This window comes from Pelophylax lessonae, assembly GCF_965119305.1.
Source record: "Pelophylax lessonae genome assembly, chromosome: 3".
Lineage (NCBI taxonomy): Eukaryota > Metazoa > Chordata > Amphibia > Anura > Ranidae > Pelophylax > Pelophylax lessonae.
The window spans coordinates 561,652,438-561,679,955 of NC_138770.1; the positions used below are offsets into that span (position 1 = coordinate 561,652,438).

The window sequence follows — 27,518 nt, forward strand, 5'->3', positions numbered from 1 at the left end:
TGCAGAATTACATGGTGAAAATAAAAAAAAAGTAGCTTGGAAAAATAAAACTACTGCACCCACCACACCAAGGGCTAGAATCTGCAATAAATTACATGTTTGACCTTGGGTTTAAATTAACTTTAAGAAAAAGTACACAACCTTTGTGCACATATGAGCACACATATATTACAAGGGGAGCCAAGACAAAATATGAAAAATAGCCATCTATAACATTTTTAATATTTAGGCCTCACTGGGCGTTTTTACTGCTGCTTTTAGCAGCATCAGGCGTTGTTTTTTACAGCTTCAAAATGCCTCTCCATCTTATTCTATATGTCCATGCACACATAGGCTTTTAGAATCTGTTAGTGGCATAGGGGTTTAGAAGTTGTAAAGAAAAACCAGGACCAGTGCATTCTGGAGCAGCAGTGTATTGGCAGAAAAACGCTGACAACTCCTAAACTCTACCAAACTCTCCTAAAATCTGCTAAATGTTGGCCGCCGCGTCCTTAGATAAGTCATCAGCTGTCCCCGCTAACAGCTGAATGTATAAAAAACAAAACATTACTGGCAATACAAAAATGTGATAAAAATGTTGTGGGGGTCCCCCCTTCAATTCTTATCAGGCCCCTTGGGTCTGATATGGATTTTAAGGGGGACCACAACGCCATTTTTTTTATTTCCGTAAGGGGTTCTCCTTATAATCCATATCAGACCCTTGGCCTTTTAATCACATTAATGTACAGTGGTGATCGAAAGTTTGGGCACCCCTGGTAAAAAATTGTATTAATGTGCATAAATAAGCCAAGGAAAGATGGAAAAATCTCCAAAAGGCATCAAATTACAGATTAGACATTCTTATAATAGGTCAACAAAAGTTAGATTTTATTTCCATCATTGACACTTTCAAAACTACAGAAAACAAAAAAATGGAGTCTGCAAAAGTTTGGGCACCCTGCAGAATTTATAGCATGCACTGCCCCCTTTGCAAGGCTGAGACCTGCCAGTGTCATGGATTGTGCTCAATCATCGTCTGGGAAGACCAGGTGATGTCAATCTCAAAAGTTTTAAATGCCCAGACTCATCTGACCTTGCCCCAACAATCAGCACCATGGGATCTTCTAAGCAGTTGCCTAGAAAACTGAAACTGAAAATAGTTGACGCTCACAAAGCTGGAGAAGGCTATAAGAAGATAGCAAAGCGTTTTCAGATGTCAATATCCTCTCTTCAGAATGTAATTAAGAAATGGCAGTCATCAGGAACAGTGGAAGTTAAAGCAAGATCTGGAAGACCAAGAAAAATATCAGACAGAACAGCTCGCAGGATTATGAGAAAAACAATTCAAAACCCACGTTTGACTGCACGATCCCTCCAGAAAGATCTGGCAGACACTGGAGTTGTGGTACACTATTCCACTATAAAGAGATACTTGTACAAATATGGTCTTCATGGAAGAGTCATCAGAAGAAAACCTCTTCTACGTCCTCACCACAAAAATCAGCGTTTGAACTTTGCAAATGAACATATAGACAAGCCTGATGCATTTTGGAAACAAGTTCTGTGGACCGATGAGGTTGAAATTGAACTTTTTGGCCGGAATGAGCAAAGGTACGTTTGGAGAAGAAGGGGCACAGAATTGAATGAAAAGAACCTCTGTCCAACTGTTAAGCATGGGGGTGGATCAATCATGCTTTGGGGTTGTATTGCAGCCAGTGGCACAGGAAACATCTCACGAGTAGAAGGAAAAATGGATTCAATAAAATTTCAGCAAATTTTGGATGGTAACTTGATGCCATCTGTGAAAAAGCACCCCTCGAAATCCACGGGGAATTACATCAAGAGGCGTAAACTGAAGGTTTTGCCATGGCCTTCACAATCTCCTGACCTCAACATAATTGAAAATCTATGGATAGACCTTAAAAGAGCAGTGCGTGACAGACAGCCCAGAAATCTCAAAGAGCTAGAAGACTTTTGTAAGGAAGAATGGGCAAAGATACCTCAAACAAGAATTGAAAGACTCTTGGCTGGCTACAAAAAGCATTTACAAGCTGTGATACTTGCCAAAGGGGGCAGTAAAAGATATTAACTCTGCAGGGTGCCCAAACTTTTGCAGACGCCATCTTTTTGTTTTCTTTTATTTTGAAAGTGTAAATGATGGAAATAAAATCTAACTTTTGTTGACATATTATAAGAATGTCTAATCTGTAATTTGATGCCTTTTGGAGATTTTTCCATCTTTCCTTGGCTTCTTTATGCACATTAATACAAATTTTTACCTGGGGTGCCCAAACTTTTGATCACCACTGTATTGCCAACAATGTTTTTTTTTCCATACCAGACCCTTATCTGAGCATGCAGCCTGGCAGGCCAGGAAAGGGAGGAGGGGGGAGGGGGAGCGAGCACCCCACCTGAACCATACCAGGCCATATGCTTTCATCATCTTGGGGTGCTTTAGGGCAGGGGCTCTGCAAAAGCACGTTGTCCCCATATTGATGGGAACAAGGGTCTCTTCCCCAAAACCCTGGCCGGTGACTGTGGGGGTCTGCAGGCGGGGGGCTTATCAGGATCTGGAAGCTGGAAGCCCCCTTTAACAAGGGGCCCCCAGATCCTGCTCCCCCTATATGAGTGCGTATGGGGTACCCATTCACCAAAAAAAGTGTAAAAAGTGAGTAAAGACACAACACAAAATTTTGACAATTCCTTTATTACAAATTTTTAAAAAAATGTCTCCTGGTGTAGATCCATCATCAATCGTGACCCCTGCTGCTACGCCGATCTCGGAAAAGAAAAAAAAAAAGAAAAACCTCCGGTCTCGTTGAAGGCTTCCATCGCCTGCCTGCCCGGCGGTCTGACATTTCCTAAATAACTAAGGGGTGGAGTCGGATGGTAACATCACCAGGTGGCCCTGCCCCTTGTGATGTCACCGACCCAGCATGCTGCTGACTTATTATGTCACAAGTGGGGGCCATCCAGTGATGTCACCAGACCTAAGGGTCTGGTATGAATTGGGGGGGGGACCCCACGCCGTTTTTATTCAAATTTTGGCGTGTTTTTTTTTCTTCACATTTTTGTATTGCCGGCAGTGTTTTTTTTTTCACATTCAGCTGCCAGCGGGGAAGGCCACTGACAGTTAATGATGCGGGACACGGTGGCTGGCTTCCTGCCCTCTCCATAACAACCAGCTATTCACTGGTTCTTAGGGACACCAGTGGCCCTGTTCCTTAACGCTGGAGATACATAACGTAGCTTACACACTATCCTAAACACTGCTAAACACTGCTAAACACCGGCAAAAAAAAAAAAAGGCTAAAACATTAGCGTTTTTTTGTCTGGCGTTTTTACAGCAGTTTTTAGCTTTCTAGTGTGCATGAGGACTTAATAGTAAACATCTATTTATATTATATATTATTATAAAATTATATAAACTAAACTATCTCAGCATAACTCATTCTCTATAGTAACTCTTCCTCTATAGCAGCTCTTCTTTTTCATTGCAGGTAAATAATGAATTCCAAATGTAGCACTATCCCAGTAGGGTTTGCTGTGTGATGACTTCTTTGGCCTCTGATTACCTACAGACAGTCACTAGGGGACAGTTCACGCATCCATCCTTACTCCCAATGGCTCGTTACTCAATAAACAGTCCAGGGGTTTTGGTTTTTGGTATTTATTGTGGAACTTAGATGGGAGAAGGGAATAGTGGGATACTCCAACTTGAACTATTTACAGTTGACAAGAACAACTCTCACTTGGCCTCACCAGGTTACTTGTGGAAGCAGACACACTGCATTCTCCATACTGCCACTTGTATGGAAGGGGTTAAGTCTTCTTGTTCTCTCCAGCAGCAGACTTGATGCAACTACATTATCTTCAGGACACTCTCTAGCATCCCCCTGACTGACACCCGTCCACTGACTCTTCTAGCAGAAGGGATGGCCCTTTCTGGACAGGCCCCATGACACAGATCTGTACTCACTGTATGCAGAATCAGATCCTTTCCAGTGTCTCCCTTCCAGTCAGCTCTGCAGGACATCTGGGTTCAACTCCTCTCTGACTCTCAGGTCCTCAGGTCAACCACCTGAGGCCGCATGGCAACTTCTACAGAGGAGGGGCAGCCGCCCCCTCTCTCTGGGACCCGCTCTCCAGCTGAAAGCCCCTGAGCACATGTGCTCCTGGCATTTATAAAGTATCCCAGCATGCACCAAGGCACTTTCCTCTGCCAATCACCAAGGCTGTACTAAATGCCTGTGCACTTATTTGTCAGGTTTCCTCCCACTGTCCAATATGCCTCCCTATTGGACCAGTGTGAATAGGGACAAACTGAGCTGCACCTGAGCACCATGAGCAGACCTCACTAGCAGATCCTGCTCTCTGGTAGGCAGAGAACAATATAGATTTACATGGCAATCTTTCTGGTAAGCAGAAAAGATCCAAAACTATACTCTCTCTCTAGCACCTACCTAGGAGGGTTCTACACAAGCAGAAGCAATGTGCCCTCATTGAGTTCTTGAAAAAGAAAGGGTGCAGGCTGTCCAGTGTTTCCGTTTATGTTTATGGAGATTACATCAGTGACAAAAGTCACCAATGACAAGACATTGCTCCTGTCAATGGTGTAATTTCTGTAAACATTCTGCAGCCTTCTGTAGAAGTCAGACAGCCTGCACCCCTATTTCATCAAGAACTCAATGACAGCACATTGCTTCTGCTTGAAATCCATAATTTTCCTAGGATGAAAAAGAATAGGAATTGCTATATGGCAGAGGTGACAAACTGCGGCCCTCCAGCAGTTTGGCACCCCTGCTATAGGGGAAGAGTTACTTTTACCAAGATGTAAAATTTGAGTGACCAATGTTAGTTAAAGTGTAACTTTATTCAGAAAATGAAGTCCTGCTAGATAACTTCAGTCTGGCCCCTTTGCAGGTATAGCTATTTGAAACATTAAAAATAAGTGTCTATACTGTTTAAAATACATTGTTTCACCCTGCTCTGCATATGCTCAGTTGCTCTCTCCTTTGTGCACTATGAATTTTAGAGGGTGATCTGCTGACAGACAGGCTGAAGATTACACAGAACTAAACCCTTCGATTTAACGCTTTTTTAAAAAAGGTTACATTCCCGGCATGCTGAGATTGCTAACTGTCATATTTGCTTGTGTCTTCAACCAAACCGTCAACACCTCAAATGACTGGTGTTAGAACTGATCACATGTGCAGCATCATGGCAGTTGCAGATCAAACAGAAGCAACTTCCTTGGCCGAAAAGGATAGGAGTGTTTAGTTCTGGTTTAACTGCTGCTCAGGGGCTCTGGGCTTTAAAAAAAATAGCAGTCTCCAGGAGAAAGAAACTGGAGGCAATTTACAGCACATACTAATTTTGGTTGCATAATTTAAATGCATAAATGTGAAATGTATCTTCTTTTTTTTTTTTTACAGCCCTAGTATCTTGTACCTGTATGTTCCTACTGCAGTATGTCGTACATGTTCCAAAGGCTTGATCTAAACTAAGATAGTTTAGTTTATATCATTTTACACTAATATACAATATAAATAGATGTTTAAATCTAAATAGAAATGTTTTATAGAGGGCTATTTTTCTAATATTTTGTCTTGGTTCCCCTTGTAATATCCATGTGGCTCACAAAGTCTGCACTTCTGCTTAAAGTGTATGCATTATTTTGGGTTCAGCCCTCGTATTATAGACAGTTGAGAGCTCTCAAGGTACTGTTTGTAGGCTTCTGTATCATGGAGAGTAGCAGACAAATACCACAAACTTGTGCAATAATAATATTTCTTTTTCATTTACAGATCTGCGTTTAATACAGTTGCAGATTTGCACTTTATTTGCCTAGTCGTACCGAGCAATGTTACTCTACGTAAGTTTCACTTTTTTTTTTTTTTTCACCCTTTTTCTAATTTAGTATTAACACTAGAAAAACATTTTCTGACTTAGTAGAACAATACAAAGTATATTTGCCATCACTTCCTGAAAAAAGCCTAAATTGCCTATTATTGTGTACATCAGGGTTTCTCATCCAGGGTTCCGTGGAACTCTAGGGTTCCTCCTCAGGTTGCTAGGGGTTCCTTGAGCAATGGGCAATTTCTGCCTCTCAGATAAGTTTCCAATGACACCATTGTTCAATTTGGATATCTGTAAGGGGGTAATTCTTCCCAATGGTGACAAGAGTAAGGAGCATTCTTCCCACTAACTGTCACACTAACGTGTCATGAGTTGCAGATTTTTCACTTTTAGCAGAGGTTCCCCGAGAGCAGAAATTTATTTCAAGGGTTCCTCTGTGTTGAAAAGGTTGAGAAAGGCTGGTGTACATTCTCACCTGTCACATTTCTTCAATAGGTACAGGCTTAACAAAAGAGATCTGTTCCTCTATCCATGCTAAATAGTGTGGATGGACAAATATCCCCTACTGGCTTTTGTATTCTGATAGCTGGTACCTGGAGCTGTCAGAATACCCAATCATTGGCTTTAATTGATTGGATGCCTTCACTGTTTGGCTGAATTTTTTCCCCCTCCTTCCTTAGAAAAAACTCAAAAGAGCAATTTTTTGTTGAGCTGGATGGTGTCAACAGGGACACCCATGTCTTAAATTTTCACTCAAGCCAAAACTTGAGCCACGTATGGCAGCCTTAGTATATTGTGACAGGAAGTCAGGAAAATCTATGGGTGTTGTCACTGACGGGAGATATATTTCTGCTTGGTTTAGACAATTCACTAATTGCTATCAGGTGTCGGCTGCAGAGGTAGGCAGGAAGGTGTACGGAAGTTGAGAACACTTTCAGCTGTTCAGAATGAGGCAATTAGGATCTCTATAACTTGTCCAAAGGGAGTCTATTGATTGCTGTCTCCTGAGGCTGTGTAAGCTGGGGAGAGCAGTCAGATGAGAGACTTCTAAAGGTGAGGTGTTGAATTTTTTTCTGTGTAAAGAAAACACAAATGGACATTTGAGTGTCTGCTGTAGAACCAGCAGGGTCTGCCCAAAGAGTAGGTTGGGAAGACTCCTTAGATAGGTTCCGGTGTGTGAGAAGGTAGACGCCCACAGTGGCCAGGATTTATTTTGTGTTTTGTTTTATTTTGATGTTTTTGCTGCATGCACTGTTTTGAAGAAATTGGACGAATAAACCATAAACTGTTGTTTTCAACCACTCCTCGGCTATCTCCCTGTGTGACGAACCCCCCCCAAAAGGGGTTATCCAGACCCGCTACCGAGCTAATCCCTCACATATGGTGGAGTGCCGCGGGCAGTTAAAGTAAACCCAAAACAATGGAGGAAATACTGAAACAACTGATTATATCGAATGCAGCCCAACAGCAGGCAAATGCAGCTCAACAGCAGGCAAATGCGGATTTTCAGCGGAGCTTTGCAGCTCAACAACAAGCTCACCGAGAGGCCATTGAAGGCGTGGAACAGAGACACCAGCAGCAAATGGAGGCCATTGTGAAACAGCTTCAGAGACAGCAGACCGAGGTTGGGAGTCAGGCCAGTAACATACCGACTTTTCGGGTAAACCACTTATTGCCAAAGATGACTACAGATGAGGACCCTGAGATGTTTCTGACCACGTTTGAAAGAACAGCGGAGAAAGAGAGTTGGCCTAAAGAACAGTGGGCTGGACTAGTGGCCCCCCTATTAGCTGGAGAAGCCCAAAAGGCATATTTTGACTTGGAACTTGCAGATGCAAAAAAACTATGATCGATTAAAAGTGGAAATATTGGCACGTTTTGGGGTAACCTTGGATGTCCGTGCTCAGCGGGTCCACAATTGGAGTTATCAGCTGAAGAAACCACCCCGGTCGCAGATGTATGACCTCATCCATTTGGCTAAGAAATGGCTGCAGCCAGAAATTCTGTCCGGACCAGAAATTTTGGAGCGAGTAGTCATGGACAAATTTCTTAGGTCTCTTCCTAACACCCTGCAGAAATGGGTAAGCCATGGTGGTCCGGAAACCGCAGACAAATTAGTAGACCTGGTCGAAAGGTACCTAACAACTGAGAATTTGACCTCTTTTTCCAGAGATGCACAGACTTTTCACCCCAAGACCAGACCCTCCCCACCTATAAGTAAGACTGCGTCAGGGGATGGGGGTGGAGAGAGGATCCAAAGAGCAACTCGAGGTGTTAGTAGGACTACTACTAATGTTTGGCGAGAGCGACCTGGAAGACCCATCCCACAGGAGAGGACTGGAAGGTTGATTTGTTACCGTTGCCGGGAAGAGGGACATGTAGCAGCAGTTTGCCCAGCGGTTTGCCCAGTGGATGATGAACCCATGCATTGTGACTTTCTGACAGAGAGACGACAGTCCTTTTTTGCAACCACATACACTGCAGTAAAGGGGAATGAGAAACCTTTATATAGAATGTGTTTAGATGGTAAAGATGTTGTGGTATTGTTGGATTCAGGTAGCCTGGTTACCTTAGTGAGAAGTGATCTAGTGGTGAAAAAAAACGTACATCCTAGGAAAATGGCGGTAGTTTGTGTACATGGGGACACTCGAGAATATCCGGTGACTACAGTTTCCTTTGAAACCCCCCTCGGTAACTTGTGTCACCAAGTGGGTTTAGTTCCCAAACTGCCACATGACGCCATTGTGGGAAGGGATTTCCCAAAATTCTGGGAACTCTGGGATTGCCCAGATTCCCCAGTAGGTGGTTCTTCTGAGCCTGAACCATCTACTCCAGAATCCTCTAACTGTGAGGATTATCCTGAGTTTCCGTGCTCAGTCTTAGCCGGGGAAACACCAGTCCCTAGGGAGGAGCCTGCTACCTCAGAAGAGGAACAGCGGCCGTTAGGGTTGGATGACCTTAAAGTGCACCGAGAAAATTTTATCACTGAGCAATTGAGGGACCCCACATTGCTAAGAGCCCGGGAGAATGTAGTGAAGATAGATGGGGAGCTAGTTAACCCTGACGAGAGGATTGCCCTCCCTTACTTCATTATTGAGAGGGACCTCTTATATCGAGTGTCACAGAGGATAGAGGACACTGTTGAGCAACTGGTAGTGCCTAAACCGTACCGCAAGATGGTTTTGGAACTGGCCCATGGGCACATTCTTGGGGGACATTTGGGAGCAGAAAAAACCCGGGAGAGAATCACCCAGAGGTTTTATTGGCCTGGGATCACTAAGGAAGTGGAATTGTACTGCTCTTCCTGTCCAGTGTGTCAGATTAATGCACCCATGCCCCATTTCCGTAGTCCTTTGGTACCCCTGCCCATTATCGAGGTTCCTTTTGAGAGGATCGCCATGGATTTGGTTGGGCCCTTACTGAAGTCCACAAGAGGGCACCAGCACATCTTGGTGATAATGGATTATGCCACCCGTTACCCAGAAGCGATTCCTCTCCGAAATACCTCTGCTAAAACCATAGCCAAGGAGTTATTTCAAGTTGTCACCCGGGTGGGTCTACCTAAGGAAATCCTAACTGACCAGGGCACCCCGTTTATGTCCAGGGTGACAAGAGAACTTTGTAAACTCCTGAAAGTGACCCAGTTACGTACCTCAGTATATCACCCTCAAACAGATGGGTTAGTGGAGAGGTTTAATAAAACGTTAAAACAAATGTTGAGGAAGGTGGTGGATAAAGACGGAAAGAATTGGGATTATCTGCTCCCTTATCTGATGTTTGCCATAAGAGAGGTTCCCCAATCATCCACAGGGTTCTCTCCGTTTGAGTTGCTGTATGGGAGGCACCCCCGGGGCCTACTTGACATTGCCAGGGAAACATGGGAGAGTGAGAGTTCCCCTCATCGAAGTGTGATTGAGCATGTTGCTCAAATGCAAGATAGAATTGCCCAAGTGATGCCGATTGTGAAGGCACATTTAGCCCAAGCCCAGTTGGCTCAACAAAGGATTTACAATCGTGGGGCCCAGGTCCGTTCTTTTGCACCTGGTGATAGGGTGTTGGTGTTGGTCCCCACGGTCGAAAGTAAATTCCTAGCCAAATGGCAGGGGCCCTATGAAGTATTGGAGAAAATAGGGATGGTGAATTATAAAATTAGCCAACCAGGAAGACGAAAACCTGAGCAGCTCTATCACGTGAACTTGTTAAAACCATGGAAGGATAGAGAGTCCTTGGTCGCTGAGACTACCCGAGTTTCTGCTCCAGTTCACCTGGCTGTCCCTGAAGTTGGGATAGCAGAGACTCTGTCCAAACTTCAGAAACAGGAGGTTAAAGAATTTGTGCTCCGTAATAGGGAGAAGTTTTCAGACCTGCCAGGTTGGGTCTCGGGAGTTAAACATGACATTATCACCACCCCAGGGGATAAGGTCAAGTTAAAGCCTTATAGAATTCCAGAAGCCCGGCGAGATGCCATTCGCCAGGAAGTAAAAAAAATGCTTGAGTTGGGGGTGATAGAAGAGTCAAATAGTGATTGGTCCAGTCCCATTGTCTTAGTGCCCAAACCAGATGGAAGTTGGCGGTTTTGTAATGATTTTCGCCGCCTGAATAAAATCACTAAGTTTGACACCTATCCTATGCCCCGCATAGATGAACTAATTGATCGCCTAGGCACTGCCCGGTACATGACCACGTTAGACCTTACCAAGGGTTATTGGCAAATTCCTCTCTCGGGGTCGGCCAGGGAAAAAACAGCATTTGTAACTCCAGACGGATCTTTCCAATATCGGAGGATGCCTTTTGGGTTACAGAATGCTCCTGCCACATTCCAACGCACCATGGATAAGACCCTTCGGCCTCATCTAGCCTATGCTGCTGCATACCTCGATGACGTGGTCATTCACAGTGAGGATTGGGACTCACACTTACCAAAAGTTCAGGCTGTGTTGGATTCCATCTGGAAAGCTGGGTTTACAGCCAATCCAAAAAAATGTACCATTGGGCTAGAAGAGGCGAAGTATCTGGGGTATACCATTGGTAGAGGTCTAATCAAGCCCCAAATAAACAAAGTTGAAGCTATTAAGGATTGGCCACGTCCCACCAGCAAGAAACAGGTTCGTGCATTTTTGGGGATTGCAGGTTATTATCGCCGTTTTATTCCCCATTTTGCCTCACAGGCTGCTTCCCTGACCAATCTGACCAAAGGGAAGGAGTCTGTCATGATCAAATGGACTCCCGAGGCAGAAACAGCTTTTCAGGCTTTAAAACAGGCCTTATGTAGCCAGCCAGTTTTAAAGTCGCCTGATTTTTCACGAGACTTTGTGGTCCAGACAGATGCATCAAATGTGGGTTTAGGAGCTGTACTGTCCCAGATTATCAATGGGGAAGAACACCCTGTTATGTACCTCAGCCGAAAGTTGAAGGCCCATGAAGAGAATTATGCCACCATTGAGAAAGAGTGTTTGGCGGTGAAATGGGCCTTGGATTCTCTCCGATACTACCTCCTGGGTAGACAGTTTGAACTGGTGACGGATCACGCCCCATTGAAGTGGATGGCACAGAACAAGGAGACCAATAGGAGAATAAATAGGTGGTTTCTGGCCCTTCAGGAGTTTAGTTTTGTGGTAACGCATCGCCCCGGTGTTCAAATGGGGAATGCAGATGGTTTGTCCCGTGCACATGCGTGCCTGTCAACCTGTGTCCCAACCCTAGGGTTGAAACAAGAGGGGGGGGTATGTGACAGGAAGTCAGGAAAATCTATGGGTGTTGTCACTGACGGGAGATATATTTCTGCTTGGTTTAGACAATTCACTAATTGCTATCAGGTGTCGGCTGCAGAGGTAGGCAGGAAGGTGTACGGAAGTTGAGAACACTTTCAGCTGTTCAGAATGAGGCAATTAGGATCTCTATAACTTGTCCAAAGGGAGTCTATTGATTGCTGTCTCCTGAGGCTGTGTAAGCTGGGGAGAGCAGTCAGATGAGAGACTTCTAAAGGTGAGGTGTTGAATTTTTTTCTGTGTAAAGAAAACACAAATGGACATTTGAGTGTCTGCTGTAGAACCAGCAGGGTCTGCCCAAAGAGTAGGTTGGGAAGACTCCTTAGATAGGTTCCGGTGTGTGAGAAGGTAGACGCCCACAGTGGCCAGGATTTATTTTGTGTTTTGTTTTATTTTGATGTTTTTGCTGCATGCACTGTTTTGAAGAAATTGGACGAATAAACCATAAACTGTTGTTTTCAACCACTCCTCGGCTATCTCCCTGTGTGACGAACCCCCCCCAAAAGGGGTTATCCAGACCCGCTACCGAGCTAATCCCTCACAATATATATATATATAAATCAGTATATATCTAAAGTCATTTTTTTTTTTTAAATTGGGATAGAGCATGGATTGGTTAAAACCATTGCCAAGTTTTGTTTTGGTCTGTGGCCAAGCAGAATTCTTATTTTCCTTTTCTGCCACAGATCATTGGACGAAACCTGTGAGGGTGAACTGTGACTAGAAACTCCATTTATGTTTCTCTGATTTATTTTTTTTTTTTTTTAATAATTAGCATTGCATGCAAAGTTTGCTTATTCACTAGAGCTCCTTGCCCAATATGAAAATGCTGCACTTCACCTTATGATCACCACATATACCATGCACATGATGCAACTGCTTTTATTGTACCTAACCATTCATATACGAAAAAATTACATTTTACAGTAAATGGAATATTAATTTTCTTCTATATATTTTTTTTTTTTTAAATCTAGCTCATGAATTAGCAGCTACATTTGAGCCTATGAAGAAAATTGCTGAGACGAGACTTACTGAAGAATATACAGTGTACATATGTCACAGACACAAACACTGTCCTCAGCTTTTCATCAGGAAAGCCAGGTAACCATCATGCCCGGGGAACAGGGAAACAGAGGGTTAGTGGGCAAAACTCCAACCATGCATTGGGTTTGAATATCTTTGTTTGTGAGAAACATAATTTTTCCTTTAATTTTTCCATAATTTTTCCTGTAATTTGTCCTGTATTTCCTGTATCTGTACTTATGAAAGATTAAACCATAATCCTTGATAGCACATACCCATACCTTCCAACTTTTTGAGAAGAGAATGAGGGACACCTATTAGCAAAAGTTTGTAGGCATAGGAAACACCCCCGCCACACCCCCTTAAAGGAGATTTATAAAAAAAAAAAAAGATTAGTTAAACCCACAAGTTTTTATTTTTACTACTACAATACCTCTATATTTGCTTTTGACATTTACAAATGCGGCAATTAAGAAAATGGATGAAAGGTTTAGCACTGGGAAACACTTTTTGGCCCCTTTCACACGGGCGCTTTGTATGTCCATATATCACCCCATCCGTTTGCGGGTGATATACGGACATAATGCATGTCAATGGGATTGCGGATGTCATCCGCTGACATCCGATTTGCATCCATTAAGTTTTGTTCCGTTTTTTGGAACGGAATTGAACCCTATTTTTCTTCCGTTTAAAAAACGGAAAGGATGCAAAATCGGATGTCAGCGGTGTCATCCGCTGACATCCGCAATCCCCATAGACATACATTATGTCCGTATATCATCTGCAAATGGATGGGATGATATGTGGACATACGGAGCGGATGACACAAGTGTCATCCGTGTCCGTGAAAAAAAAAAGAAAAAAGTGCCGGAGCGGATCGCAATACGGTCCGCTCCGTATGAAAGAAGCCTTTGAAAGCTAAAAAGTGCATTTTATATACAACTATATAGACCAGACCAAAATGAGGGACAAATGAGGAGAAAAGAGGGACAGAACATTGTTCCAGATCAGGAACAGTCCCTCAAAATCAGGGACATTTGGGAGCTATGCATTGCATACCTGTTGACACCAGCCCCATCGGGCTGCAGTAGGCAGCATTGCCAAACACAGTCTCAACACAATGCTAGGGCAAAAAGTCTGGTTGTATAGGATCCATTCACACCAACATGCTGGGTTTGTGTGTGTAGAGATACAATGATGCAGACACTGGGGGTTATTTACTAAAACTGCATGGTGCAAAATCTGGTGCAGGTCTGCATAGAAACCAATCAGCTTCCAGGTTTTATTGTCAAAGCTTAATCCAACAAACTGAAGTTAGAAGCTGATTGCCTACAATGTACAGCTGCACCTGATTCTGAGTATTCCAATTTTAGTAAATCTACCCCATTGTTTTATTGCAGTGCATGCCAGCGTGCTACTACTACACATCTAAATGCAATGCAATGCAGAAAATTACATAGAGGTAAAATAAAAAGAAGAAAACATAGCAAGCGATGCATTGCAGGACACCTTTGCATTGCACAGTAGCACACATGGTGTGGATTAGCCCCTACTGTTAACCTTACATGTGGGTTTCAGTTTTGTTCCCTTTAGATTACATGTTCTTCTTCTTAACCTCCTTAGCGGTAATCCCGAGCGTGACTCGGGGTTGGTTTTTCATATCAGGAGCGGTAACCCCGAGTCACGCTCGGGGTGGATTGCAGAGAGCGCAGCGGTGTTCTCTTACCTTATCCTGGCGATCCAGCGATGATCTCTCATTGCTGAGATCGCCAGCCGAGAGTCCCACCGCTCCTCCGTCCGTCTCCGTCGCTCTGATCACTTCCTAGTTCCGTTCCCTGCAGCAGCAATGCTGCATGGGAGCGGAACTAGGGAGGGAAATTCAAAAAAAAAACGTTGCACAAAACACAAAACACATTTTATATTATATATTATATATATATATATATATATATATATATATATATATATATATATATATATATATGTATATATATATATATATATGCATATATATATATATATGCATATATATATATATGCATATATATATATATATGCATATATATATGTGTATATATATATATATATATATATATATATATATATATATGCATGCATATATATATATATATATTTATGTATATATATGCATATATATATATATATATATATATGTATGTGTATATATATATATATATATATATATATATATATATATATATATATATATATATATGCACACACACATATATCTATATATAATATATAATGCATGAATTATAATCTAATCAATAATATAATTTTATTATATATATTAAATAATAAAATAATATTATTGATTCGATTATAATTCACGTGTTTGTGTTTCAAATTGATCACATCTGGGATGTCTACTAGAGTCTTGTTTTGGTCAGGTTTAAGTCAGTAATTACTAAGAATTGTAGGCCTATAATACATAACGCCAAATTTCCATGAAAAGAATTGTACCGCTTTTGGTATGTAATTCCTGACATAATCATACCGCCAGGGAGGTTAAAGCCTTTCTATGATCACCAGGACCCGAGATTAGTCATTCCAATATGAAAAAATAAATCTCAACACTAGAGGTCACTGTAGCTCATAAAATCATTTATACAAATAATGACAAGCTGTTAATATTCAATCTCACATGTTACTAGAAAGTTTCAGAAATTTTCATAAAAATTGTAGCTTGTAGTAGAACACTTAATTTTAACAGAACACAATAATGTTTACATTCTTCTCTGATTTTATTACACTACTTGGAAACATAGCACACTTAAGCACAACTAACCCCAAAAACAGAACTGTAATATATTGGAGCTTACCAATCCCTAGATGTGCTGGATGCATTCGTTTTCTTTTCTGTTTTTTTTTTTTTTTATGTTTTTTTCATTTATTTTCGTCTGGTTATCTGGCCAGTAACGCATTTCCGGTCTTAGGCTGGCCATACATTATACAATTTTTGTATTCAATTTCCTTTAGATTTACCTTCAACTATGTAGTGCAAGAGCCTGCCTCATTGCATACAAATTGAAAATGTTTAGATTTGACCTCATATTATATAGTTTTGGTAAATCTAAAGGAAAATGATATAATGTATGGCCAGCCTTAGGGTGGCTCCACTCTATGGAGGAACAGCAGAGCTACCCTCGGACAGCAATATACTGTATGTAGAGACAGTAGCGTTAAATGGACTAGTAGGTTTAGATGGACCTTATACATATAAGTGACTAACAAATGAAAGCCTTACTGCAGGTAACACTTTTAAGCAGTTACACCAACATTTTTTTTTCCCTTTTGGGATAAAGATTTTAGCTATACAAATAAAAGCTGATTTTTGTAAGCACCCCATCTGTATAAAACGGTTTGTCTCAATACTCTGTAACTGACCCTTTTGCTGAACAGCTTGGTCTTAACAGACCAAGTAGCTGACACCTCAGACATGAAATATGAACAAAGCATATCCCTCTAGTGTGTACTTTTCTCAGTTAAGAGCACTAAGTGTTGTTTCTGTCTGCTGCTTCGTCCCTCTGCTATAAGCATGAATTACTTCTGATAAGTTTTTCTGACACCAAGAGAAAAAAGGTGACAGGGGAGAGAGGTCCAGCAGACTGACAGCCTCAGCTCCATTCCTGTGTGCTGTGTGAAAGGGGGGGGTGTGTCTCTTCCCTCCAATCAGCTCTCCGAGCTCTCCTTACTGAGCTCTGCAGAGTGTAATTTTAACTCCCTGACCCCTGTTTTCTGACAGCTCAAACAGGCATTATAAATGCTTCTCTTTGATCAGATGTAAAGAAGAGAAGACTGCAGATAGACAGATACAACTTATGTAGGATGATTTATTTCATCTCTGGGTATCACCTGTGGCCAGTCACTTGACTGGATATATGTAAGGGTTTACAACCACTTGAAGGCCTCATTCACACCATGTGCAGAGAGGTCAGTTTTTCTGTACGCATTCTGCACGGACTCAAAGAATACACTTGTTCTCTGTGTGCCCTGTTCACATCACAACACTGGTATCATGTGCAATTTTTTTCTGCACAGGAATCTACAAGGTGTACGCTGTTTTCTGCATGGATAAAAAAACTGACATGACATTAAAGCGGAGTTCCACTCAAAAGTGGAACTCCACTGATCTGCTTCCTCCCCCCCTCCGGTGCCCCATTTGGCACCTTTCAGGGGGGACTCGGTACCTGTTTTTGACAGGTATCCTTCCCCACTTCCTGGGAAGTGTCCCTCGGAAGTCCAGCCCCCCTCCCTTTTCCTCCGCCACCGGGCAAATTGCAAAGCGCGCTGCCGGGTTCCCTTACCTTGGATGGCGGCGGCACCCGACAGCCGATACGTAAATCGGCTTCGGGTGCTGACTTTTTAGGCTGCTTGGATAGGTAAGTTCTACTATTTAAAAGTCAGCAGCTTCAGTATTTGTAGCTGCTGACTTTTAATTTTTTAAGGGGGGGCGGAAACTCTGCTTTAACATTGTGGTGTGAACAGGGCAAAAAAAAGTCGCACATGAAAACTGATGTCTCTGCAAGTAAAATCTGCGTTTTCTCATCAATTTTATGCACAAATGGTGTGAACGAAGAACTAAACTATCCTATCATTTTCAACCAAGGAAGCTGCCATTTTGGCTTCTGTTTGATCTTCAACTGCCATGATGTGGCACATGTGATCAGTTATGACACTAGCCATCTGATGGTTTGACAGTTTGACTGAGAGCACATCCAATGTGACAGTTACATTCCCAACACTTGCTGGCAATGTAACTGTTTTTTGAAACTGTTAAATTGACAGATTTAATTGCACTTTAGGCTGGGTTCACACTTGTGTAATAACAGACATTGCATGTGATTCGCACCACATTGCTTTTCAAATCACATGCAATGTCTGTGCGATGCGAATTCAGCCATACAAAGTGTATGGCTGAAATCACATCGCTTTCGCACCAAAATGGTGCGGGACCCTTTTTTTGGTCTGCACTGAAATTGGATCACATGGGTGTTCACACCTCTATGATCCGATTCCTGCACCATTTCACAGTTCACACTGTGATCTGCGAACTGATCTGGGGGTGTCATTAACTTTACATTGACACCCTCAGTAGTTTCCCGATGTCAGTGTGAGCCAGTGTGTGATTCAGGTGAGATGCAGGAACCGGCAATGAATCGCAGGGTTTCCCACATCACACCAGTGTGAACCAGGACTTAAAGCAGAATTAATGGCAAAAATACACACCTTAGTTCCAGCAGTTCAATGCCCATGAGGTCACTCGCTGGTGCCGACATCTTTTTCTTCAGCTGTCTTGGTTGGCTCACACAAGATGAAGTCACTCCCGCGCATGCGCAGGAATGCAGTCATCCTGGCACACAGGCAGTGTGTCGGAATGTAATCTGAGCTGTGCATGCGCACCTCAGTGTACTTTCTACAAGGCAGGTAAGTGCATTTAACAGGCAGGTAAGTGCATTTTATTGCAGAAAAGACATTGCATGTCTCTTCTGCAGTAAAGAACCTGCCTGGTTGCAGTATTTTATTTTCAACTTTAGTTCCCCCCCAAAAGGAAGTTGACAATACCAGACTTTTACTGACCACATCAAAAAGCCGAATAAAAAAAAATGCAGCCACCAGATCTAATGATTGGTAAATTGCAACAAAAGTTTTGCCTTTAGTCTTACCTTAACTCCTATAATCCTCAGTTCCATCTAGTGCCCAAATTATGGTATATTTTCTCATTAAAGCAGTATTAAACCCAAAACAACTAAAACAAGAAAAAAAACAAGAAAAAAAAAAAACAAGAAAAAATAAAGGACTACCTATAAAGTGTATGTCAAGTCAACAGTTTTTTTTTTTTGTGGGGGGGGGGGGGAATTAGAAGATTAACTCTCATTTCCTGTTCCAGTGACTGTAGTTTTTAACAGGAACAGGCTGGAAATTAGGAAAAAATCTAAAGATTATAGGCTAGTGCTAAGGATTACGATTGCTCTGATATCTCAGTATAGTAAGCTGCTGCTGGTATGAAAGGTGACGTGCCTTAGAAAGTGTATAGTGAAAAAATACCTGCACTGCTTCACAGAGCACACTAATAAATAAATCTCAATAAATATTGTGTATAAATTATGTGTGTAAAGTGCTAGTGCTTAACTAAAATCACATGGTTCCTATACCATAAATATCAATCAATATACATTAATACATATAACATAAACTTGAACGTAAGCCTTTTGATAACGCTCTGTGTGCGGAGCGAAACGCGTCAAGCCGTCCGTCGGAGTACGTACTACGCCCGACCGCATCCATCTTCCGGTATACGGGGACACGGGGAAAGAACACAGCCCATTGCATGGCAACCCGTGGGATGAGTGTATAGGCTACATACACTGTATTTGCTACACTGTAAGTGTATCTTGTATTGTGTGCATCAAATAAAGTTGTTACATACTTCACGATGCCAGCATCTCTTTCTTTTTTGAGCAATACCTGGATGTTGTGATCTACAGTAAAGCTGTTCAGTTGATGGTCCAATAAGGCTCTTCTCATCTAAAGAAAATTCTGAAAGCGGTGTATTATTTGGCTTCTGGTGAGTAGGGGACCGAGAGGGGAGCACCTATCCGTGTACAGAGAGCACCGTCACTTATTATATGAGTACGCAGCACTTTGGACTTATGTTTTGCACAAAGACTGTCACAATTTGAACACGTGATTGATTGAAGGATTTTATTTCACATTTATTACGTTCAAGTTTATGTTATATGTATTAATGTATATTGATTGATATTTATGGTATAGGAACGATGTGATTTTAGTTAAGCACTAGCACTTTACACACATAATTTATACACGATATTTATTGAGATTTATTTATTAGTGTGCTCTGTGAAGCAGCGCAGGTATTTTTTCACTATACACAGCAAATCAAATCTGACAGGGGTTCTAGACTTTTCCTACTCCACTGAAAAAAAATATTTTTTTTTTCTGTCTGTCTTGCTGTTAACCGCTTGCCGACCGCCGCAAGTAAATTTACTGCGGCGGTCAGCCCCTCACAGGCAGAGTGACGTTAATTAACGTCACTAGCCTGGGAGGGTCTGCGGAGCGAGCGCGCGCCGCCGGAGGTGCGCTCCCGCTCCCGCGCGGTCACGGACCCCCCCCGCGCGTGTGACCGGCGGACCCGATGTCCGCCGGTCACTCGGCGATCGTCGGGGGAGAGGGAGAAAGTCAGGCGGCTTGTCAAACGCAGTGGTGGGCTTGAGCACGATATGGCCATATGGTGGAACTAAATCCCCATTTTTATTTATGGATTGTCTCCATATTTGATAGTCATTTATTTTGCATGGTTGCGCTATTCTTTTTTAATAAACAAGCCACCTGTCATTCTCCTCGGTGTAAAAACACTGATCACACGGTTCTAGTATATAGAACCGTTGATCAGTGTCCTTACACCTCAAGTCACAGCCAATCACAGTAAGAATCACGCCCCTAGGGACACACACAGCCCCTCCCTCTCAAATAAAGTTAACCCCTTCACTACCAGTGTATTTTTACAGTAACAGTGCATATTTATAGCACTGATTACTGTAGAAATGTCACTGGTAACCCCAAAAGTGTCAAAAATGTCAGTCAAGGGTCCGATCTGTCCGCCCCAATGTCGCAGTACCGCAAAAATAATCTCAGATCGCCGCCATTACGCGTTAAAAAAAAAAACAACAAAAATGACAAAAATCTTTCCCTTTGTTAGTAAACGCGATAACTTTTGCGCAAACCAATAAAAATATGCTTTTTGCAATTTTTTTTTTTACCAAACATATGTAGCATAAAACAAATTGGGCGAAAATGTTAAAAAATTTAGATTTTTACATTTTTTTTGGGGAATTTCATATAAAAAAATGTGAAAAATATTGTTATTTTTGCAAAATTTACGCTCTTTTTTGTTTATAGCGCAAAAAGTAAAAAGCGCACAGGTGATCAAATACCACCAAAAGAAAGCTCTGTTTGTGGGAAAAAAAGGACGTCAAATTTGTTTAGGTACAGCGTCGCACGACCGCGCAATTTTCCGTTAAAGTCACGCAGTGCCGAATCGCAAAATACCCCCTGGTCGTTTAGCAGCCAAATCCTCCGGGGCTTAAGTGGTTAAATAGTTTCTCCCACTTCCTGTCTGATTAAATGTCAGCAAAAGAGGAGAGGGGAATCTAAGGCTTGGTTCAAACCAATGCAGTTTGCGTTTGATCGTTTCTGTATTGCTTTTTGCTGTGTGTTTTGGCACACATGATTTAGCAGCGATTTGCATTTTTTTTGCTTTTTTTGTTTTGTTTTTGGCCAATTTGTTGTTGGGCAGATTGCTGCAAAATTGCTGTAAAATCACGGAAAAAACCCACTACATGCTTTTCTGCAGCTTCTCTATTGAAGTCTATTAACCACTTGCCGACTGCCTAACGTAGATCTACGTCGGCAGTCACCCCCTCACAGGCAAAGCGATGTAGGTCTACGTAGCTAGCCTGTGAGGCTCTGGGGAGCGAGCGCTCACGATCGTCCGTTAGAGCGGGAGAAAGGCAGGCGGCTAATGTAAACAAGCCGCCTGTCATTCTCCCCTGTGCAAGAATGGAGATCACACGGTTCTACTATGTAGGACCGTTGATCTCTGTTCTTACACAAGTAGCCACAGCCAATCGCAGTTAGAAACACGCCCCTAGGGACACACTTAACCCCTCCCTCTCCAATAAAGTTAACCCCTTCCCTCCCAGTGTCATTTTTACAGTAACAGTGCATCTGTATAGCACTGATTACTGTAGTAATGTCACTGGTAACTCCAAAAGTGTCAAAAATGTCAGTCAAGGGTCCGATCTGTCCGCCACAATGTCGCAGTCCCACAAAAAAATCGCAGATCGCCGCCATTACTCGTTAAAAAAAAACAACAAAAATGAAGAAAATATTTCCCTTAGTTAGTAAACGCAATAACTTTTGCACAAACCAATCAAAATAGGCTTTTTTGCGATTTTTTTACCAAACAAATGTAGCAGGAAACAAATTGGCGAAAAATGTTAAAAAAATTAGATTTTTACATTTTTTTGGGGGAATTTCATATAAAAAAATGTGAAAAATATTGTTATTTTTGCAAAATTGACGCTCTTTTTTTGTTTAAAGGGCATGATCAAAAAATCGCACAGTGATCAAATACCACCAAAAGAAAGCTCTGTTTGTGGGAAAAAAAGGACGTGAAATTCGTTTAGGTACAGCGTCGCACGATCGCGCAATTGTCTGTTAAAGCAACGCAGTGCCGAATCGCAAAATAGGCCCTGGTCAGGAAGGGGGTAAAATCTTTTGGGGCTTAAGTGGTTAAACCAATAAAGCAAAAAAAAAAAAAGCACCGTTTTGCATTTAAAAAAGTCCCTAACCCTTTCCATGAACGCAGTGGCTGAAAAAAGCATAAATGTAAATGTGTCCCATAGGAAACCATGTTAAACAAACCTTAGTGTTTTTGCAAAAAGCACCAAAAAATGCATAGGTGTTTTCCTGCCTCTAAAAGCTGAGCTTAAAATATGCTGCTAATCGTCCTAATGTGCATTGAGCCAATAACATTGAGCTGCTTCTACAGGCAGAACACAAAACTCCCGTATAAGCAGCGATTTGTAAGCCAGTGTGCATGGACCGTTCGTGTAACCTGGCTGTTGTCCATATATGCTGGGAGCTCTCTGAGGACATTGTGTCTGCTGGATGATCACAGGAGCAACTTCCCAGCTAGCCATTGTTATCTGCCACCTGCCACTCTTTACTGCCACATCCACAGTGGGCACACAGTTTGTCTCAGTGTTTGTCACTTGAGACACGTTTCCCAACGTCTTTCCCTATTGATTCTGATATTTCCTGTGCCATCATCAGCGAGGTCAAGATTGCTGTCATGGTCCCTAATCTAGTTTAGTGACCTGAAAATCAGCAAAGTAATTTGCCAAAGGTGACACTCTACATAGTTACTACCAATACTGCAATTGTTCTAGGTAATCATAGAACAGCTTTTCTCAAACGGTTCCATAGAGCATTGTGTTTCTCAACCTCTTTTTAGTCAAGATGCCCTTCAAAATGATGCACAATCTCGAGGCACCCTATTCTATAATTTAAAAATTAAATTAATAGTTTTACATAAGGCAGCAACATCCACACATGTAGGACACCCAATGTCAGAGGTGGTTTATTCTTCCAAAGCAAATACAGCTTTGCACACTGGTACTGACTAGTTTTCCAGAGTTTCTCTTCTTAAGGCCCGTACACACGTACCGATCGTCTGCATACAAACGTCGGCGGACGAAAGATCTGCCGATTGTACGCTTGTTAGTATGGTGCCTCCGACAGCTGTCTGCGCACATTCTGCGGACAAGAGTCTTTCTTGCAAGCATTTAAATTTTTGTATGCCGACACCAGAACGGACGATTGTTCGCCAGTCAGTACAGAATTCTGCCGACAGACCGCAGATTTGCAAGACTGGGCATGCTCAGAAAAGAAAAAACACAGGGAAAGTTAACCATTACATGACATCACTTCTGCAGTCGGCTGTAGTCGGCGGACAAAATTCTTGGGCAGTCTTTGCACTTTTCAACAGACACCGACATCCCGGGGAGAAAAGACGAACGTTTGTATGCCGACGATCGGTACGTGTGTACGGGGCTTTACTCAGTTTTTGTTTCTTACTCAGCTAATGTGGCCCCAGTGCTTACAGAGAAGGGCAGGAGAGGGACAAACAAGGATGAGGTGCAAGCGCCTGATTTCCATATCAACCAATGATCCACAGGCTGTCTTATATACAATTTGTGGGCAATTTTTAGCGGTTTTACCAAGGCACCCCTAAAGATTCATGAAGGCACCCCCAGGGTGCCTGGGCACCCTGGTTGAAAAAGGTAGCCATAGAACCCTAGGGTTCCTCCAGAGGTTGCTAGGGGTTCCTTGAGCAAGGAGCAATTTTTGCCTCTTAGATAAGTAACCGCTGACATCCATGATCTTTTTAGCTATCTGTTAAAGAAGAGTCTTGCCACTGACCACAAATTAAAGGATTATCCTTCCCAGTGATCATTACACTAATGTACCATGAGCTGTAGGTTTAGTAATTATTAGTATTTCCTGAGTATTAATAATTCCTGAGTCTGGAAAGTTATTTCAATAGTTCCTCCATGTTAAAAAGTTTGAGAAAGACCGCCATGGAACCTACACCTCGCCGTTACTGGTGCCATTCTGCTGAAGAATCTGGGGAACCCCTCTAACCCTATGTACTATGAAGACTGTACAGGAAGTATGCCTTTTTTTGCATGGGTACTATTTTTTAAGAATGAAATGTAGTTCTTATATATATATTTAGATAGATAGATAGCTCTCTCAATATATATTCATATACAGTGCTCAGCATAAATGAGTACAACCCAACAGAATTGTCAGAAAGCCTTTACTTCCCTTTCAGAATCAACATTTTCTATGGGACACTATGCTACGAAATACCCATACAAGGTAAATTTCTTGAAAGATCTGTATAATGAAACAGGGATTTATCCCTTTGAATATTTTGTTCACTAGTATAGAATACCACCGTCAGCTTTTTTGACCTATTATCAAATATTTTCCTTTCTACGGATAAATAGCCTTCCTTCATATGTTAAATTACCAATTTCTATATACAAGTTATTTCAGTTATTTATGATATATTGAACAAGCATAACACCTATTCTAAAGCCACTACTGTTCCTAAATGGGAAAGATTACTGGGGAAATCTTTCCCGGAAACTAACTGGCTAAAAGCTTTTGCTGCCACATATGCTTCCTCAAAATGTACTAATCATTGGGAATTATATCAAAAGACTTTAAATTTTTGGTATTTGACCCCCACTAAAGTTTCCAAATTTTACCCCTTAACTCCAGCATTATGTTGGAGAGAGTGTGGTGAACAAGGGACGCTATTCCATATAGTTTGGGAGTGTAAATCAATTAGAGCATTTTGGAACAAAATATTCTCTATGATCTCAGAAGTTGTGGAAAAAAACATAATTCCAAGTCCTGAGATGGCGATCTTGCATCTAAATATCCATGAGATACCTATAAAGTATCGAGTAGTGGTCTTACATCTTTTATTAGTGGCAAAACTCTTAATCACAAGAAGATGGAAATCTCAGGAGATACCATCTCCATCTGATATTGTTACATTACTTAATCAGCAATGTGAGATGGAAAAAATTATGGCTACTATAAGTTCGGCGAAGAAAATATTTGTAGTTGGATGGAATCCATGGCTAAACAATCTAAGATGTATGGTGACAATGGATTAGATAAGGTATGTGTGTTAATGTAGGGATTGCTTAGTAGGAATGAATTTATTGATCATGAGGTAAAACGTGAATGGGCTGTCGGGAACAGGTCTCTCTTATATTATAAGATTGATGTCTAGTGACGATAGATCGAAGATAATGAGCATATATACAGTGGGTACGGAAAGTATTCAGACCCCCTTAAATTTTTCACTCTTTTTTATATTGCAGCCATTTGCTAAAATCATTTAAGTTCATTCTTCTTCCTCATGAATGTACACATAGCACCCCATACTGACAGAAAAACACAGAATTGTTGACATTGTTGCAGATTTATTAAAAAAGAAAAACTGAAATATCACATGGTCCTAAGTATTCAGACCCTTTGCTCAGTATTTAGTAGAAGCCCCCTTTTGATCTAATACAGCCAGGAGTCTTTTTGGGAAAGATGCAACAAGTCTTTCACACCTGGATTTGGGGATCCTCTGCCATTCCAAAATTAACAAATTAAATATTCCAAATTAACTATGCACAATATTGGAGCCAGGCTGTTGATCCACCTTGCCACTGAGGTAAATTTAGCTTTAAGTCTCTATCCTAAGATGACTTGATGAGCTAAGGTTATCTTCAGGACACTCTCCTCAGTATCCTCTTTCTTGACTGCCGACACCCATCCACTGACTATCCTACTCTTGGGGTGGCCCCTCTCAGGTTAGGCCCCTCATCACGAGCCCCTGTACTTACGATACTGTTTTTATAGGGTCTCCAGTGTCTCCCCCTCATTCAGCTCTCGTGGACCTCTGGGTTCAGCTCCGTTCCTCTGGCCCTCAGCAGTGGCGGTTTTAGGCATGGGCGAACGGTGAAGCCGCCCGGGGCGGCATTTTTTCATGACACGTGGGGGGCGGCATGACAGTGTTCCCCAACCCCTGGGCCGCGGACCGGTACCAGTCCGTGGATCAAATGGTACCTGGCCGCCCGAGGAACTTTGAATAATTTCACTGTGGCAGCCGAGCCAAGGCGCAGAGCATTGCTCCCCCCGAGCCCGCCCATTGTGTGACAATAGTGAATGAAAATTCGCTATTGTCACACTGATCCTCCTCCTGGCCAATCAGGGAGCGGGTCCTCCCGCTTCCTGATTGGCCGAAAGGCAAACCCCACGCCATTGGCCGAGGAGGAGGCGCCGCGGGAGGACTGAGGAGACGCGGGGAATCCGGGGACTGAACTGAAGAGAAGTGAGGTAAGTGCACGGACGGGTCTCGCGGGGGGAACGCTGGCGCTCTGCATTGAAAGGTGGCACGCTGGCATCTCTACATTGAAAGGGGGCAATGCTGTGGCACTCTGCATTTATTGGGGGCATTGCTGTGGCACTCTGCATTTATTGGGGGCATTGCTGTGGCACTCTGCATTTATTGGGGGCATTGCTGTGGCACTCTGCATTTATTGGGGGCATTGCTGTGGCACTCTGCATTTATGGGGGGGCATGGCTGTGGCACTCTGCATTTATTGGGGGCAATTCTGTGGCACTCTACATTTATTGGGGGCAATGCTGTGGCACTCTGCATTTATTGGGGGCAATGCTGTGGCACTCTGCATTTATTGTTATGTTGTCATGTTATTTTTTTTTTTCGGGGGGGGGGGGCGCTGGGAGGGAGTCTTGCCCGGGGAGAAATTTCATGTAGAACCGCCACTGGCCCTCAGGACGACCTCCTGAAGCCAGGAGGAGGCAGCCACCACCCTTCCTCTGGGACTCTGCTCTCCAGCCAAAGACCCAGCAGCACATGTGCGCCTAGCTTTTATACAGTATCCCAGAATGCAACGAGGCGACCTGCCCCGTCAATCACCAGGACCGTACCAAAGCCTATGCCTCCATTTGTCAGGTTTCCTCCCACTGTCCACATGCCTCCCTATTAGACCAGTGTGAAACACTCTCTAGACATAATAAATCACATCCTGAGCACAATGAGCAGACCTCACTAACAGGTCCTGCTCTCTAATAGGCAGAGAGCAATATAGATTTGCCTGCAGCTCCTCTGATAGGCAGACAGAGCCAAAAATGATACTCTCTCACTAGCACCAACCTAGGAGGATGCTACAAAAGAAAACCCCATTCCCATATCATGCTATCAGCACTAGAACCACATGGAAGAGAAATGTCACAAGGCCAGAGAAAGAAAATAATTTATTTACACGAGAAAGGCGAAGGCTACAAGAAGATCAGCAAAGCTTTACTTATCAATCAGAATACTGTAGCAAAAGTGATACAAAAATGTAACAAAGATGGAACGACAGCCATCTCACAGAGACGTCCAGGCCATCCACAGAAGTTAACACCTTGACAGGAGCATCTTCTGATATAAATTCACCATGCAAGTTCACTGCAGTAGTTAAAAAAGTAGAAAGCCAAACTGAGGTGATTGTTTCCCGGGACACGATTAGTACTTTGCAGAGGAATGGCATGCATGGGTGCCGTCTACGAAGGAAGCCTCTCCTAAAGCCCATGAACAAAAAAGCCCTCCTAGAATTTTTCAGGGCCCATGCTGAAAAGGAAGAAGACTACTGAGACTCTGTACTCTGGGTTGATGAGACCAAGATAAATGTT

The 27,518-nt window shown here is 42.5% G+C and overlaps 1 protein-coding gene across 1 annotated transcript in view; it reads left to right on the top strand.

The window, feature by feature from the left end:
* Positions 1–27,518, top strand: part of CFAP61 (cilia and flagella associated protein 61) — a 612,448-nt gene that overhangs the window by 33,116 nt on the left and 551,814 nt on the right. Inside the window, 2 exon segments of the mRNA XM_082249457.1 lie at positions 5,787–5,854; positions 12,584–12,710. Of these exon segments, the coding sequence (XP_082105583.1) occupies positions 5,787–5,854; positions 12,584–12,710 (195 nt within the window).